This window comes from Parasteatoda tepidariorum, chromosome 6 (genome assembly GCF_982258835.1).
Source record: "Parasteatoda tepidariorum strain Cologne lab strain chromosome 6, Ptep-v5.0, whole genome shotgun sequence".
Classification (NCBI taxonomy): Eukaryota; Metazoa; Arthropoda; class Arachnida; order Araneae; family Theridiidae; genus Parasteatoda; species Parasteatoda tepidariorum.
This window is the reverse complement of record NC_141760.1, coordinates 2,591,744-2,608,762: the sequence shown is the minus strand read 5'-3', so window position 1 is coordinate 2,608,762 and position 17,019 is coordinate 2,591,744. Positions and strand designations below refer to the sequence as shown.

The 17,019-nt window shown below is 29.0% G+C and overlaps 1 protein-coding gene across 1 annotated transcript in view; it reads left to right on the top strand.

Moving 5' to 3' along the window:
* The window catches only part of LOC107445605 (uncharacterized), a 70,902-nt gene that overhangs the window by 12,466 nt on the left and 41,417 nt on the right, over positions 1 to 17,019 (top strand). Inside the window, exons 4-9 of the mRNA XM_043050198.3 lie at positions 1,258 to 1,329; positions 3,074 to 3,152; positions 5,084 to 5,176; positions 11,055 to 11,126; positions 11,197 to 11,350; positions 15,047 to 15,135. Of these exons, the coding sequence (XP_042906132.2) occupies positions 1,258 to 1,329; positions 3,074 to 3,152; positions 5,084 to 5,176; positions 11,055 to 11,126; positions 11,197 to 11,350; positions 15,047 to 15,135 (559 nt within the window). The remainder of the gene's footprint in view (positions 1 to 1,257; positions 1,330 to 3,073; positions 3,153 to 5,083; positions 5,177 to 11,054; positions 11,127 to 11,196; positions 11,351 to 15,046; positions 15,136 to 17,019) is intronic.

Below are 17,019 nucleotides of genomic sequence, written 5' to 3'. Positions count from 1 at the left end.
GAAATTCAGTATTGCGATTTGCATTTACACAATTTAATAACTATGCACAGTAATTTGTTTTTGCGCGATTTAAAAATCCATTATCGCGATTCATATTCACAAAATTTTAAAATCCGATATCCCAATTCATACTCACGCAATTGTAAACTCCCAACATCGCGATTTATATTTGTGCAATTTTAAAACCCAATATTGCAATTCTTGTAAGAAGTAAGTTTTTTCTTGCATTAGTTACTCTAAATGTGCATAATAACCATTAGTAGGTAATTTAATTATAAATGTTAGTTCAAACAGTTATGTTAAATATGAAACATGTATGGTATATAAATTGATTCGATTTTTCATACATAAAATTTTCTGGGTTTTTCACTCTGTGCCACAATCGCCTCTGATACTAGTAAATTGCTTACAACATTCAGAAATGTGTATTAGAGAAAAGGGACAGTAATGACTTTTACCCTACTTTATTTTTTTCAAATACACAAAATGTGTTTGCATATTTTTTTACTCCTTGTGAGTATTTTAACTAAACCTACTGTTAAGTAATGGAAATAAATATTTTAATGAGAAATATTGCTTCAAGTTGCAAAAACTAACTAATTGAGAAAATTTCCTATTTACATTTTTTTTTAAAAATTCAGCACCGCTAGTAACAGCTGATTAATTTTCCCTTCTATTATGCTTTCATTTTATATTTTATGATGTGGCAATTTAATTAAATGGGAATACATTTTAATCATTTATTGCAAGCAGATCAGAAGTTTGTCTTTTTTCGATTCTTTAATTCAAATTTTTATTTTTTTATTTTGTTCTTTTTTAGTGTGTATTCTTTATTTCAATCTGATTCTCTTACATTAAGGGTTTTATGTGTGTGCATTAATGAATAGGGAGCAAAATTCTTAGCTAACAATTTAACATAACGGTTGATTCTAATCATCCTTCCCGAGGAGCTTTTTGGACACTAATGCAAAACATACAGAGCAATGTAAGCTTCCCACCATTGGTTAAATTTGAAAAGAATTTCCACAAATGCAATTAAAATGATTGTGACACCAATCCGATTATCAAATTTTGCATTTCGTATTTTATTTGGAGTTGTTGGGATAAAACAAAAAGATGTGTGAAAGTTTTTAAAAGTTCATTTTGTATTAAGAAAATATTTATTGCTTATAGTTCAAAATCTATTCTCTTAGATTTTATAAAAAAATAATAAATAAATCTTATGCTTGGCATCCATTTTTTTTCTTCTTCTTTTAGAAGTCTAACCACAGCTACATTAGCAGCCAACTATCTACTTTGTTGGAAACTGCAAGTGGATTCTATCTTCAAGTAAAGCTTTACTTATTTTTATTATCTTTTAATTATCATATTCTTCTCAAATCTTTTTTCAAAAGATTAATTCTGTAATCCTAGAATTGAAGAGCAGCCTAATGAAATCCTAAGTAATCCAGTTTGTTTTGACGGAGTTTTGACTTTTATAAATAAAGTTTATTAGCAGCTGTGAAAAACACGAATGGAAGAGAGATTACCGTTTATTTAAAATTTGTGAGTTTTCACATAAAAATATTTTCGCATTTATTTTTCAGGGATGAGATTTTTCCGTTTTTTTCCCCTCCAATTTCAGCCTTTTTATCAAAAACTTCAATTCTCTAAAAGTTTTTTTTAAAAATAAATATTTCCCTTTTTCTGGAAATTCAGTCGTTTAAATAAAATAATTATATCTATTTCCGATTTTAAAAGATAATAGAAAATTCAATCTACGTAGCTGCCAACCCTTCTGCATTTTTACTTATTTTAGCTATTTAGCTTATACACGCAGAAAATAATATTTTCTGTATTTTTGTAATTCAGACATCTCGCTGCTTCCTGTTTGCCGGCCTCAAAAGCAAACAAAATAATGATAGAAAATAGCGGTGGATTTGCAGTGAAAATGTTTATCTGCTCGTTCAATTAATCTTGTAAATTTGTATTTATTATGGCTAAACAAAAACAATACAAACAAGCCTTTGAGAAATCCCTAGTCCAGAATGTGTTATCTTTATTCTTATTCAATTATATTATTTTAATATCAAACATAGATTTTCGTATTTACTTGATTTAAAAGCTGCGCACGGCGATTCTTACTCACGTGATTTAAATATCATATATTGCAATTATTATTTACTAGATTTAAAAATCCAATGGCACGATTTGTATTTACAAATCTTTTAAAATCTTATGTAGCGATTCATATTCACGCAAGTTTAAAATCCAATGTCGTGATTTGTTTATTTGCGGTTGTAATATCAAACATTGATTTTCATATTTATATGCGATTTACAAATTAGACATTGGGATTCGTATTTACGTGATCTAAAAATTACGCATCGTGATTTGTATTTTCGCATTTTTTAAATCCACTTTCGAGTTTCATATTCACGGGATTTAAAAGCCACATATCTGGATTCATATTCTCTCAATTTAAAATCATGCATATTATTCATATTCATGATGTGATTAATTATATATATATTCTTAGATTTCCTCTTTTTTTACACTCTGACTACTCTCATCCCTGATTTTTAGTGTGTGCGTATAAGCTGAAAATAAATAAAATAAAGTTTGAATTATGGCTTTCAAAAACTAAATCTGTTATAAGCATTGAGAATGGTTATCATAGAAACATTTTGATTCTTGAAATTGATTATTTCTTTTTACTATAAATTGTTTTTTTTAAAGGATACAATTTTTTGTAATAAATATTTAATTCTTTTTCATAATTTGTTCAATACAGTGTTTGTTTTTTTTGGGGAGAGGGGGGGGGGATGGATTCTGTTATTTCTTTTTTCATTGGCATTTTACTTCAATAATTTAATAAAAACAACCAAAATATTATTAAAATTATGAATTGTTAATTAGAGGCTTTGAAATTCATTACTAATTATAAAAACTCTTTGAAGCGCTGTGACTCTTCCACAGAAGCCTCCATCAACAGACTTTTGAGAGTTGTAAAGAAAGAGTCATTTTAGAATCTAAGTATGTTTCCAATTTTCTAATTTTGAATGAATTAGAATGAATGTCTTTAATTTTTCAGCTTCTTCAAAAATTATGTTGCGCATATGATATAGACCTACCTTGTCACCCTAGAGACTCTGTTTATGGACTGACAAAAGGTATAAAACTAAATATTGTTTCAGTATTATAATTGCATTTTTCTTTTAAATCCTGCTAAGTTTTCTTTTGTTCTAAATATTTATGAAATGAAGAAGTTGTATGTTGGCGAATAACTGAAGAACAGCAGCATTCTGTTTGAAAATATTCTGAAAGTGATTAATCAATCATTTTGCCATTAATCAACATATTATCTAATTTACACTATGTATATATTATGTACTGAGCACAAAAAGAAATAAATGGCCAGCCTGAGTAACTTTTGATATAATGATCCAATCTTAATATTCTACGACTCAATCTTGATGGTTTGAGGACGTGACCTCAAATATGCTAGTTAATTAGTGCAGGCAATATTTTAAGTTACGAAATCAAGCACAAATACATACTTTCTCTGAATAAATAAATGAGTGACAGATTCATATTTTTGACTCTGAAAAATAGAGGGTAGCCGAAATCTCGAAAATATGGTCACAATAGTTTGGACAGAAAAGTGATTAGTTTTACTTTTTGCATATTTCTCCATATCTTGAGAACTTCGTAATTGAATTGAAAAATTTTCTCACACAATTGTAAAATTCATATATGCAAAGATAATTTCATGCAAAATATTACTCTCAGTAAATCTTTATTATTATTTTATTTAATAAAAATTTTGAATTATTAGGTATACAATTTTTTACATTATTTTAAGGAATGTAATTTTAAATGTCAAAATACACAATTTGAGCAAAATTGGTCGAAAAGTTTCAGAGAATTTGAATTTTACTAATACCACTTTTACTAAATTTTCATTTCTCAGGATTTAATCGCCCGATTTTGCACTCTTAATTTTGTATTTTGATATTTAAAGTTGCACTTTTTAAAATGACATAAAAAAAATTGATACCTTACAATTCAACTTTTTTCAACTATTATTATATAAAATGATTAAAAAATATTTACTAAAAGTTATACTGTGCTTGGAATTATATTTGGATAAACGAAGTTTATAACTGTGTATAAAAATGTGCTTAAAAAGTTCTCAAGATATGGTGAAATATGCAAAAAGTAAAGTTAATTTTAAGGTGTCCAAACTTTGGACCGCTCTTATAACTAAACTATTGTGACCATATTGTGATTTTGTCTACTCCCTATTTTTTGTTGTGGGAAATCCGAATTTGTTGGAAATTGGGTTTATTTCATAGAAAATATGTTTTTTTTTTTTGTCTGATTTTGTGTCTTAAAATACTATTTCCACTAATTAGCATATTTTAAGTCATGTCCTGGAATCTTTAAGTTTAAGCCGTAGAACGTGATGATTCAATCATTAGATCAAAATTTATTAAGGGGCTTAAAAGTTATTAAGGGCTAAGTATAGACAATTATGGCTGTTGTGCCATTTAACTCGAATGTTCAAACCAATTAACATTAGCAATATTCCAGATTTCATTATAAAAATTTCCCTGCAGCCTTTTATTTAATGACCTTATATTAAGGTATATATGACCTTATATTTAAGGAATATAAAGTCACTACCCCATTTTTGTGATGCATTTTTGAAACTTTTATTCCTATTTATTTTGATATGAATTCACCATCTTAGTCCCTTTCTTGTGATTTCTCATTTAGAGAGGAATCAAAACAGCTTGATTTTATTTGAGTTAAAAAAAAGGTTTTCTCCAAAATATGAAAATAAATAATTAGAAACGTAGGTTGCAGAAATGAATGATTTACTGAAGTTTTGAGCAAGTATTAGTGTTTTATCCTCTCTAAGATTAAATCTAGCAATGGAATAATGCAGCAGTTTCTCGATATTGTTAAAAAAAATATTTCATGTTGTAAATAAATAAAAGATTTTTTTTAATTGTAAACTATAATGATTGCCCTTTTAATTCATTATTTGTGTATGTTGACTGTGACACCATGTAAAGTGGTATTTATTTTTCATTAGAATGGATAAGCAGCTATCCTGTAGCTCACCAGCCTCGAAAAACATCACTTTTTTACATCTGCCAACATTGCCTTGTCCATTTGGGTGATATAGGTATTTATAAAACTTGTTCTTATTTAATATGTTTTAAATGCCATGTATGTTTATTTTAAAGCTAGGTAGGAACTAGCTGGATCAATACAACCAATAAGCCCTGTGGCAGAAGTGTTTCAGGCTTTCTGTAACAAAACTTTCTTGCATCTTTCTGTGAGATACTTTTAATAATAATAAATATATATGTTACTAATTTAAAGTAACAAAAGCACTGTGCTTACAAAAAAAAAACTGTATTTAATTTATATATATGATTTGTATGTATTGAATATGTAATTTTTTTTTTAATTCTAATACTATGAGCGATATAGTCACATTTTGTGAATCACATTGAAAAATTCATGAAATTCATAGTAGAAAAAACTATTTTATCAATCAAAGTAAAAGCCATCACAATCAACACAGTTTTGCAAACGTGTTACTAGATACCACTTTCATAAAAATTTGGCTCTGGTGTCAATGAAAGATTGGTGAACTTTTATCGCAGAGAAAGTTGTCTAAATGCCATAACTTCAATTTCTGTGCGATACTTCTCTGCTGTTATTATTTCGTCAGCATTTAAAGATTTATGATAAATTATTACAGCTGTAGACCACGAAACAGGAATTTTCGGTGTTGTTTTTCATCTGCATCTAACCATTGCGTGAACGATACCTATTATCATATAAGTTCCATTTTTCATCATAGGCGATATTTTTGTTCTACAATGTTCTCGTTTGTTTCTTTTAAGCAAAGAAGTGCAGATTTCAGAACAATGCAGAATCCATTTATCCAACTTTTTGATTTTGTGAGTGTTTGAGTGGCCTGATACTATGACTGTACTAACTCCTAATTCTTGCGCAATTTCTCTAACAGTAATGCTAGGTTTTCATTCCATGGAGTGTTATCAAGCTTTGACTCCGGTCTTCCGTGTGGTTCATTTTAAGGATTTTTATCATCTTCACATTTTTTAAACCAACGTTGAATTGTCTGTTCATTAACAGCGGCTTTACCAAATGCAGCACTAATGTTTCAAATGAGCCATTTATGACCATTTTTGAATTCATAAAGAAAAGTATGGCAAGTATTCATGTTTTGAAATCAGCGTCTAAAAAGATTAAATGCATAAAACTTTTAATATACGAAAGGCCGATTTAGTATGATACGAAGCAATTAAAGCCTGAATTAGTTGTTATTCAGGGCTTTATTAGCACTAAATGCCCAAAAGTCGAAAAAACAAGGAATTCGTCACATCAAAAGCTAATTTAGTTGAATAAAAAACATTGAGATTTTATTTTTTTTAAAAACATTGAGATTTTATTTTTATTAATAATTTTGAAACCTGTAGTAATAATTGTTGAAAGAACGATTAAAGCACCTCATGGTTTAATGATGATTACGACACATACCAAGTGTGTCAAAAAGTGATTTCTGGAATTCGCATGTAGTAACAATATCTATATTTAAAAAAATATATTATGAGAATATCAATAATAATAACTGAGCTATGAAAGATTTCAGGATTTTTTTTTAAAAAAGCAAAATTCGTAGGAATAATTGCAAAAAATAATTATCAAAACACTACATATATTTATGATGGAATTGGCATGAGTTTTGAGCGATATTAAGGTGAAGTTTCAAATGTGTGATTTAGAATTTTCATTTTACAGGGTGCGTAGCGTTTGTAAAAAGTACTTAAAGGTGCTTTTTTGTGGATTTCGTTATTAAAAGCTTTTAAAGGTGCTTTTTTCAGCTGGCGTTTTTAAAAAGTGCTTTTTTTCCGAATAATTTTTTTTCTTCCCTTCAGTGATATCTGGTGGATCCCATGCATTTCACAAAAAATGGGGAGTTAGCTACGTAATCATTCACGTGGACTTCATGTCGTACCCACGTTATGACTTGCGCATGCTCGCACACTTGAAACCGAAACCCGAGTGCTCCAATTCGGATAGAGAGTATCAGATCCTTATGAAATGTTTTTCTTTTTAATTTATTTTAATTTTGTTCTTGTTTATTTTATTTTACTTCTAACACTTTTTTTGACGTAGGGGGTAAGGGTACTTTTGTTCTGAGTTCAGGGTCAAGTTTAATTCACTCGGTGATGTGGGAAAGTACTGATTGTTTCGATTTACGCCCGTTTCTTTTTTGGGTTTTTTTTAACGCTAAAACTGTTTATAAGAAGTTTTTGTTTTTCAATAATATCATTGATTGAATATGAATTTTTTGAGTGCTTGAAAACTTTTGTAAAGTGCTTGAAAAGTTTTTAAAAAGTGCTTATTTTTTATTCAAAGATTTGGCTACGCACCCTGTTTTAGAAAAATATACCTCATTGATTAATTTGTTTGTTACAAATCTGAATTTGTAAACGAAACCCCACTCAGTAATATTTTATTAAAATGTAAAATTTGATTTGTTTTAAAAAAATGAGAGAAGGAACATGATTCTAGCTGAAGCCAGTCATTATCGATTTTTTTTAATTCTTAAATGAGAATAGAAAAATCATGAGCATTTCTATCCCCTTCGTTGAATATAATTCTGCAGAAAAAATGCAAGCAGAATTTTGGAACTTAACAACTATGTGTAAAAACTACTCATAGTGTATACTAAAAAATATGGTTTTAGATTATTCATTATTAAATCTATTCAAATTCCAGAAAATACTTTTCCAAAAAACATGCATCTCTATTATATAATTATTCTCTTTTATTAAAATTTATTATTACCCTATTAAAATTTTCTATAACGATATTTTTCCTTTTAAAAAAATTATTTTAGGATTCAATATTTCTTTTTGAAAAAATGTTTCCATTTCCGTCACTTGTCATGGATGAAACCTATTTCTTTCTTGGCAGTTTGGCTCCATGATTTTTTCCATTGTGATCGAAACTTACTATGCCTAATTTTAAGTAAATCATAACACATTTTTTTTAAAGTTTATTTCTGGTTAATAAAGCTGTGAGTAAAGTAAATAGCTGTAATTTATATTGTAATTTAATCCTTAGTATTCATATAAATAATTGCTTTTTATGGAATTATTGAACACAGTCATCATTTTTGATCCCCAGTTTTTAAATTTTTTGTCTCATTATTTTTAATAGTTATTGCTTTTCTCATAATATGGTTATTTCTCATTCTCCCTTGTATAGCAGTTATTTTGTATTCATAATATTATCTAAATGTGCCTATATTTTATGGTTTTCACAATATGATAGGACAGTAAAACAATTAATGTTCTTTAACTAAACTCTTAAATAAAGTGATTTGCTGTATTACATTTACAAACAGTTTTTTTTGTTTGGAATTTTAACACACAACTTAATATTTGTTGATGGTAATTCACAGGTCCAAAAGATTAATAATATGAAAGATTTTACTCACACATCTTCATTAGGCTACTTACATGCCTTGATTACATTTATTTTTATAATGTTAATGGAATGAATTCAAATAAAAACTTATAATAGTTCATAATTCTTATGAAATATGCTATTTTGTGACAAAATACAGACCAAATTACAAAATTTAAAAACCCAAAGAATATGCCATCCCTTTATGTAGGCTTAGGGTACAATTGCTCATTTATTTTATGGTGGTCTGAATCAAATTTCAGTAATCTTAAACCAAGGATGACAAACCTTTTTCTATTAGTTTTCCAGTTAAATTACAGTGTATTAGTTTCAAGTTTCTGATGTACCACTCGTTATATTTCGTTATAAAAATAATCTATTAACCACTGTTTTTATTTCAAACTATATAATTAAATTATGTAACTACAGTGGAGCATCGTTTATACGACGATCACTTATACGACGTTTACATTTATACGACGTTTTAGTGTGGTCCCAAATCATTCCTATTCATTTTAATGTAAAAATATATCGTTTATACGATGCACAGAATCGGTTATACGTCGATTTTTAGATTTTGTTCTTTATTTAATTTTTTATTTTTTCTTGTGTATTTTAAAAAAGGGCGGAATTTGCCAACATGAATGATACAGAAAAGGGTGTCAACAAGAATGCTTGAATGACGACCGTAATTTTTACTAGGTGACTAAAAAAAACTAAACAATGTTATGAAGAGGAAAAAACGAAAAATTTTGCTATTCATCGACCAATGTCCAGCACACCCATCGATACTAATTATTTTGGAAAATGTAAAAGCTCTCTTTTTTCCTGCAAATTGCACAAGTGCGCTTCAGCCATTAGATTTGGCCGTGATTAGAAATTTAAAATTGCATCATAGAAAGCAGTAACTTCAACTCGCTATTCAAAGCATTGTAAAGAATAATAGCAAGAAAATATAATTAAAGGTAACATACATTCAAATGGCTCACTGCAATTTTTCTCCTTTGGTTATCTGTTTGTTTTGCTTTGTCTAATTTAGAAATTTATGTAAATCAACACGTTAAACAATAAAATTAACTGAAAACAGAGTTAGTTTCAGTTTTAGAAGTAAAAATCGATTATATGACGTTATCGTTTATACGACGTTTTTCGGTGGTCCCTTCGGCCTCGTATAAACGATGCTCCACTGTATATTTATAGTTGAGTTCACTTCAAATGGAAATCGAATTAATGGTATTTTGAAAATATTTCAATCTAATATTAAAGTGTGGTAAAAAAGTATAAAGTGGATACCCTATATTTTAAGTAGTAGAATTAAATTAAGATTAATTTTCAATATTTTTATCTTTTATGGTGCGAAAAATTATATGCATCTATATTTTGTCAAAAACTACCAATGTATTTTTTTCATGCATAATTTGCCATTTAGTTTTGGTTCTCTCTTTATAACTCATGGCACTGTACTTCCCAAAAACATGGACAGTGCTGCACTATAGTCACCCCTCTAAAATGTCATAGTACTCGTTTTGAAATTCCTTTAATGATTACTAGTATTGAAGATGTTTATCTTTAGTTTTTTTAAATATTATTTTCAGTAAACGTAACTGAAAGAAAAGTATGTACTTCTTGCATGCTCCCAAAACGTCTTATGAGTTCCTCATCTCTGCCTTAGACCAAAAGCTGGTCGATAGTATTGATTCATCCAATATTATAATATGTTTTCTGAAATGGGGTAATTCAGTTGAGTTTTATCTAAAAGGTACAGTGAGCCATAAAAAAATAAGAGATCACCTTGAGTATCTTTTGTTTTAATGATCGGATTTCCAGGTACTAAGTGCCAACTTTAATGGTTTAAAGGGTTGACTTCAAAAATGTTAATAAGTCTCAAAAATGTTAATAAGTCTTCCTATTGTTAAATTGAAAATTATTAGTTTTAGTCAAAAAGTGTGTGTGGGAGAGAGTTAAAATACGATCCCAAATAGTTGTAACCTTCTGTGGATCAACAGTATCAAATTAACTACTGACATAACCTGCCAAATTAGACTTTAGGGATTATGATTATTTACCTCTTATGGTTGTGATTTTAAAAGAAAAAAATATTGCACTTTGACTAAAGAAAAATAACTCCTATTGCACAAAAACTTTCATTGTTATACCACACATGAAATCATTCAAAAGAAGTGCAAATCACTCAAAGGTTGCAATAATGCCCTTTCCGAAAAAACTAACCTTTCCACTTGCTGGTAAATAGATTTACTTGCTGAAATGTTGACTAATCAATAGTGGGTGCAATTGGGAAAGGACCTTGTTTTTTTTTTGTTTTTTTTTAAATATATAGAAAGATGTTCTTGTGTACAATTTTTGCCATAATATTCTAAGAACAACCATAAAATTTGAACTCTTTAAATCTTCCTTGATTTGTTAACATAATTTTTGCGCAGATTTCTACGTACCAAGAAATAATTACTTCAAATGAAACTAGTTTGTACTGTCTTATTAAATTTGTAGTTTTTAATGAGAATGAATATTTCAGTTCTTTTTATATGTTTTAGCTCGATACAGGGGACAGTCTTTGCAAGCTGAAAATTTTTATCGTCATGCAGTTGACTTAGTTCCTAGCAATGGTAAGTGAGATTGCATCAAGTATCTGAAAGTGTGGTATTTAGTTTGTTAAATCTGTTGTTTCTGTTTTAGGTCAACCATACAACCAGCTGGCTTTACTAGAAGCAGCAAGTGGAGAGAAACTTTCAACCGTCTTTTTCTATGTCCGAAGTTTATGTGTGCAACATCCATTCCCTTTAGCTGCAACAAACTTACAAAATCTGTTCTCAAAAATGTCTTCAGATGGGTAAGATCAGTTATTTCAATTGAATTAATTGTTCTAATTTTTATGGAGTATTAAATTTTGTTTTACCTATATTGCATCATTATTCAGTAAATTAAAAACTTCCCTACTTGAAGATCTGCCTATAGATATAAACATTCTGTGTGACTTTATCCTGAAATTATGCTGCGTTTTGTGTCATCCAACTTGAAAAACCAATTGATAGCAAAATCTAGATCCAGACTGATTGTAACCATCTGGTTTATTTCTTGCCTAAATTTAATTTGTTGTAATATCTCAACTTTGCAGAAAGTGGAACAGAAACTAATTGTTTACGTTATGTAACATATTAAAATTTGGACATTAAGAAACATGGTTTTAGTTGCCTTGGTATCACAATAATAAGAGAAATCATAATTAGGAAATAAACTTTATATTTTAAAGTTGGGACGAGTGTTGTCTTTACTGAATGTTTGTGTTGCTTTTTGTGGGAAAAAAAGAATCTGTTATTTGTTTTGGCTGAATGCTAGCTTTCCTGCCCTGGGTTCTATCCTCGGACCAGGCAAAATTGGCTTTGCCTTTTATCCCTTTTAGTGGGTCGATAAAACAAATACCAAGTATTGTTTATAACTTAACACTGGAGTTCTGCTTTTGGCTAACCATTCAACCACAACATCCTCTTCTACACCTCAGAGCCCGAGGTCAAGAAAACTGGGATAGGCGCAATATGCTCTTAATGGGCTGTCATGCCACTGATTTCAATTTAGTTTTAGTAATTTGTTTTATATTTATAATATGCTAGACTTAATTGAGATTATATATTAAGTATCTTCAGCTGTCTTGGAATGACAAATTGGATTAAGAATGGTATTGTGCCTTTGAAAGAATTCTCTTTATTACCTTAAATAGTTTCATTGATTGTATTATAATATGGAATTAAAGATGCATAAGTGAATGTTAAGAACATTCACTTATGCATGTCTCACTTATGAAAATATGACTAGTTTTGGCTTTTAAATTCTTTTTGGATTTTTTAAAGCTAAATTGAAAGAAACTAATAATTTTTTAAACACTATTAATCTCATTTTATATTTTAATGCAAATATCACATTTTATTAATTGACTTTATTCAGATATAACTAGAAGTATTATCTAAGTGTAGTAGACAGCTTTAGCCATTGTTTATGTAGGGGGCATTACTAACGTAGAGCAAAAGTTACATTGTTTTTTGACAATCCATTTGAATATAATGAGACAGCTTGATAAGTAATAGTTAAGTTACTGATCATTGAATTCAAAGTTGTCTATGACCTTGCATGTTTTTGTAGGATTTTTTTTTGGAGCTAATTAGGCACTACAAAACCTAAGATAGTTTTAATCATTCGCCTGTGCCTTATATTTTACCAATTATCCTTTCAAACTTCTTTGATTGTCTTATAAAATTCTTTTATTTTACAGACCAAGTGCTTTATTTCCATTAAAAGGTAGTGATAATATTAAATAAATAATCGCAAGAAACTGAAACAGTATGATATTACCTGATTAAAAGCTTCATTCGCTTCAAAAATAAGGGCAGGTGGGGTAAAGGGGGTACATGGGGGAAGTGGGCATTTGTTAAGGAACGTCTATTTTCTCCTTTTATATAATGAAAATTCTTTTATCATTTTTAGAAGCATTTACAGTGATTGTGGCAATAATTTTTGTTTCAGTTTTGTAAACTGATGAAAAGTTTAACGTTTACAAACTATATGTTTATGATCAACTTATATAGAATGTTAGTTTAAGCTGTTGATGAACTTTCTTTAATATCATTAAAAACTGGCAAACACTATTAATTTTAGTTCAAACTGGTACATGGACACCTAAAGAACTGATCTATAAGAAATTAAAGAATAAATTTCGAAATTCTTTTATTATCAATTGTTTTCTGGGGTAAGGCAATGTGGGTATATGGTTGAGATAAGTGTTGTATGAGAGGAATTTTTTTTCTTCACTTCTTTGTCAGTTTTAATAAATATCTAATGCTCTACATTTTTTAATTAAATAGCTCAAAAAATAATTTACTTGTTTGATTATAGCCCTTGATTATAGTAATTTTAACATTGAAAACAATTTTTTTTAAATTAAATTTTTAAAAGAGAAGAATGATAAGGGGGAAATAACAATATAACAGACATATGCAATTAAAAATTTCCAAAATAGCACAATGGTACCATTTAGTGAGCATATTTAAAGATAAAAATGTGTTTTCACTTTTGCTCTCATATGGCAGTTTTTTCATGGGAAACAAAATAATTTCTTTAAAATAACTAAATTGAATAAAAATAGTAAAAGAAATAGTAAAGACACTTTAAATTGACACTATAAATATAAATTTTTACACTCTTTATATTTCAAATGAACCAAAAACTATTACACTTTTCTTGCTTTTTGATGAAATTGTGTGGAGTTCAGCATCTGCAGTGAAACTTAATTTTATTATAGCCATTACTCTTTAATTTAATAATACGAAAAAATATTATTTTTTTGGCATTTATTTTTTAAAATATAATCAAGATACATTTTTTAAAGATCATTTTATTTCTAAAGCAATATTTACATATGTTTTTTAATAAAATATATACTACTTTTAGAACTATACTTACTTTACCCTCACTCTGGGGTAAAGTGAGTATATCAAATCAAGTTCTTTTGAATGTATTACTGTAAGAAAACAATCAAACAAAGATAAGTTATGCTTCATATTTAATCTATATGAATCCAAGGTATATAAAATGCACTGAAATTTTCAGTAAAATAAATTTAGTGATTTTATTTTAGAGCCTTCTTTAAAAAAAAGCTTGAAGATATACCCACTTTACCCCCAGACCCTACATAAAAAGTAAACAGCAGTCGAGAAGTTTTAAGCACTTCAAAAATAGGCTCCCATTTTCAAGACTTGCCAGCTGTGAATGAGACGAAACAAAAGTGATTTGAAATATAAAACGTAAAGCTGCCAATGAAAAAAAGATGAAAAGAGAAACTAGAAAAAATGCAGACGCAGAGAAGAAGAAAAAATCCCACAGTGGCCGAATGGCAAATCAAGATAAATGCATTTCCATCTGCTATGGAGAGGTGTTGAGAATTTAATGTCGTTAACAAAGGAATCAGCGTTCATATGGACAAAACAATATTCCTGCGCATCAAGAAGAGCTGATATAACTGGGGTTAAAATAATTTTGGCATTGACGTAATTAAATTTATGCTAAAGATTCCAATAATGTACAGCAATTGATTCAAATTGTGGTAGTGTAGTACACAAGTGCATCATTATTCTCTTTGGGACATCACAAAGAATGAATCCTGTCAGCTATAGTTTGCTAGTATAGCTTTCTTAGGCGAAAAAGAGAGAAAGAAATAATAATAAATATAAAATCAAGAATAAATCTTTTCTCTTTTACTCTGAATTTCCTTAATTCAACGAATTTAACACTGTTGATTGTTATTGCATTTTAATAGCTTTATTTATCCTCCATTTTTTTTTTTTACTTATTTGTAGTATGAATGGCTACCAAAGTATTTCAGGATCATGAACTTAGATTAACTATATAGTGTTTTTTAATTCAAAGATACTTATTTTGTAATAGGAACTCAATAAACTTTTTGAATTTTCTTAAATTTTTTTTAAAAAAAGTTGCAGAATTGTAAAATATAAAAAAATTTATTTTATTATTTGTGCAGAAGTGGCCCAGAAGGAAAAGTCCGAATGTCTGCCTTTGAATATGTCTCAATGTTTCTGCAATTCCATGCTGTTGTTCATCTTAATAATGGTAATCATTAATCCTTTTGAACACTGTTAAACATTCAATTATTGATTCATATTAAAATTGTTAGTTTGCTTTTAAATTTCTTTGTTTGTTAATTATTTGGAGTTAAGAAAAAATTAATTTTACATTTTAGAAAGGACCAAATGGTAATTTTGGCCGGGCAGCAAACAACAAATAATTGACCGGCCAAATACTCATTATTTAGCATTCTACTGAATATTTAACCAGCAAATAGTCTTATTTAATACTTGTTAATTTGCTTTTTGTTCATTTAATTGTGTCACTTTCATTATGTGATTATTGAAAATTCAATCTGTATGTAAAAACATTTCATCTAAGCAATTTGGGATAATGAATTTAAAGCATTCCTGTGCCTTTGGAGGAAATACTTTACATAAAAAAACATGATCCAATAAATTAAAATACAAAAAATAAATCATAGATATTTTAATATCTCATATATTAGCTAAGTGATTAATCTAGTTCAGGGTTTCTTAAACTTTTTGGGGACTTCAAAATATTTAGAAAAATTTTGTGGGACTTCATAAGTATTGCCTAAATCTGATACACTGTCAGATTCTTCGCTTGTACTGTCACAGTTTTAGGACATAAACTTTAATTTTGAGATATAGAACAATAAGAATATTTTATAGAATAGATCAATAAGTGACAAATTTGAAAGTTATGCAATAATAAAATTAAATTTCTTGGGTAAATTCAAACATCAAATGTATTCTGTCCATTAAATATAGCCACTTGTAAGGCAAAATGTTGTCTCACACAAGTATGTCGTAGAAAAAAGGAAAAAAAGAATGTATCGAAATTTCTGAAACTTTTAGTGACTCCTGTTGCGATGCACAATTTCAGAAACTCTGATTTAGTTAAACTATGGTTATATAAAAATAAAAGGGTGGTTTAGTCTTTATTTTCTGGCTATTAAACTTTTCCACTTTTTACAAAACTTTGCATAAGGCAGTCCATTGGCTCTTAGGCTGGCCGCACATTGGGGAAGCGAGAGGGAGGAGGAAAACCTCCAGTTTGATTTTTGCCTCTCCATCAAAGGGTTTTCAGGGAGTGAGCTGAAAAATAACTGCGCACTGCTGAAGTATTGTCACCTCCTCACCGCAGGCATAGATTCGGCAGATATTTGTGTGATCTGGAGTTAAAAGACGTTTTTCTTCTAGCAATATGTATGTGTATATATATACAGTGCAACCTTGAAAATCCGGACTGCTAGGGGATTTGGAAGATCCGGATTTCCGAATTTTAGATACCTTTCTTAAATTGATAGAATTATCGAAGTTTCGAATTCGCCAGGCCGATTCCGCGAAACGCGCGTGTGTAGACCTCCGACGTCAATTTTAACAACTTAACATAAATATACACTTTAAATAATAAATAAGAGACATTAAAAATCAACTTTCGTCATTTCCCCTCGTAATCGATCGTTTTTATTAACAATTAAAACTAAAAATATAGGCTTAAAACACGAGCTGAATTTCAACTTATAACTGAAACAGATGCTTCTATACTAGACTGTACCAGCTGATACTAATCCTTTTTTTGTTAGGGGATGAAAGAACTTGTCCCCACCTCCTAAGCTTCAAGGTTAAGAAAGAACCAGTTTTCTTTCTTCACAAGGGAGAAAAACAAAGTGGTAGAAGAATTCCTCCTCTTTCACACCTTCTCCATCGAAGAATATCGAGGGGAATCCCCTCTATATTCATCGTTTATCTATACAGAGCTGATAAGAAAGACTGGAATTTCCTTATCAGCTTTCTTTCACTCTCCACCCCTACCTCTTCACCTACTGCTTCATTGTTGGAGTAGATTTGCGGTTTTGCGCTCTTACTTTTAAATTTTCATTTTAAGCGATTTTTTCTTTTC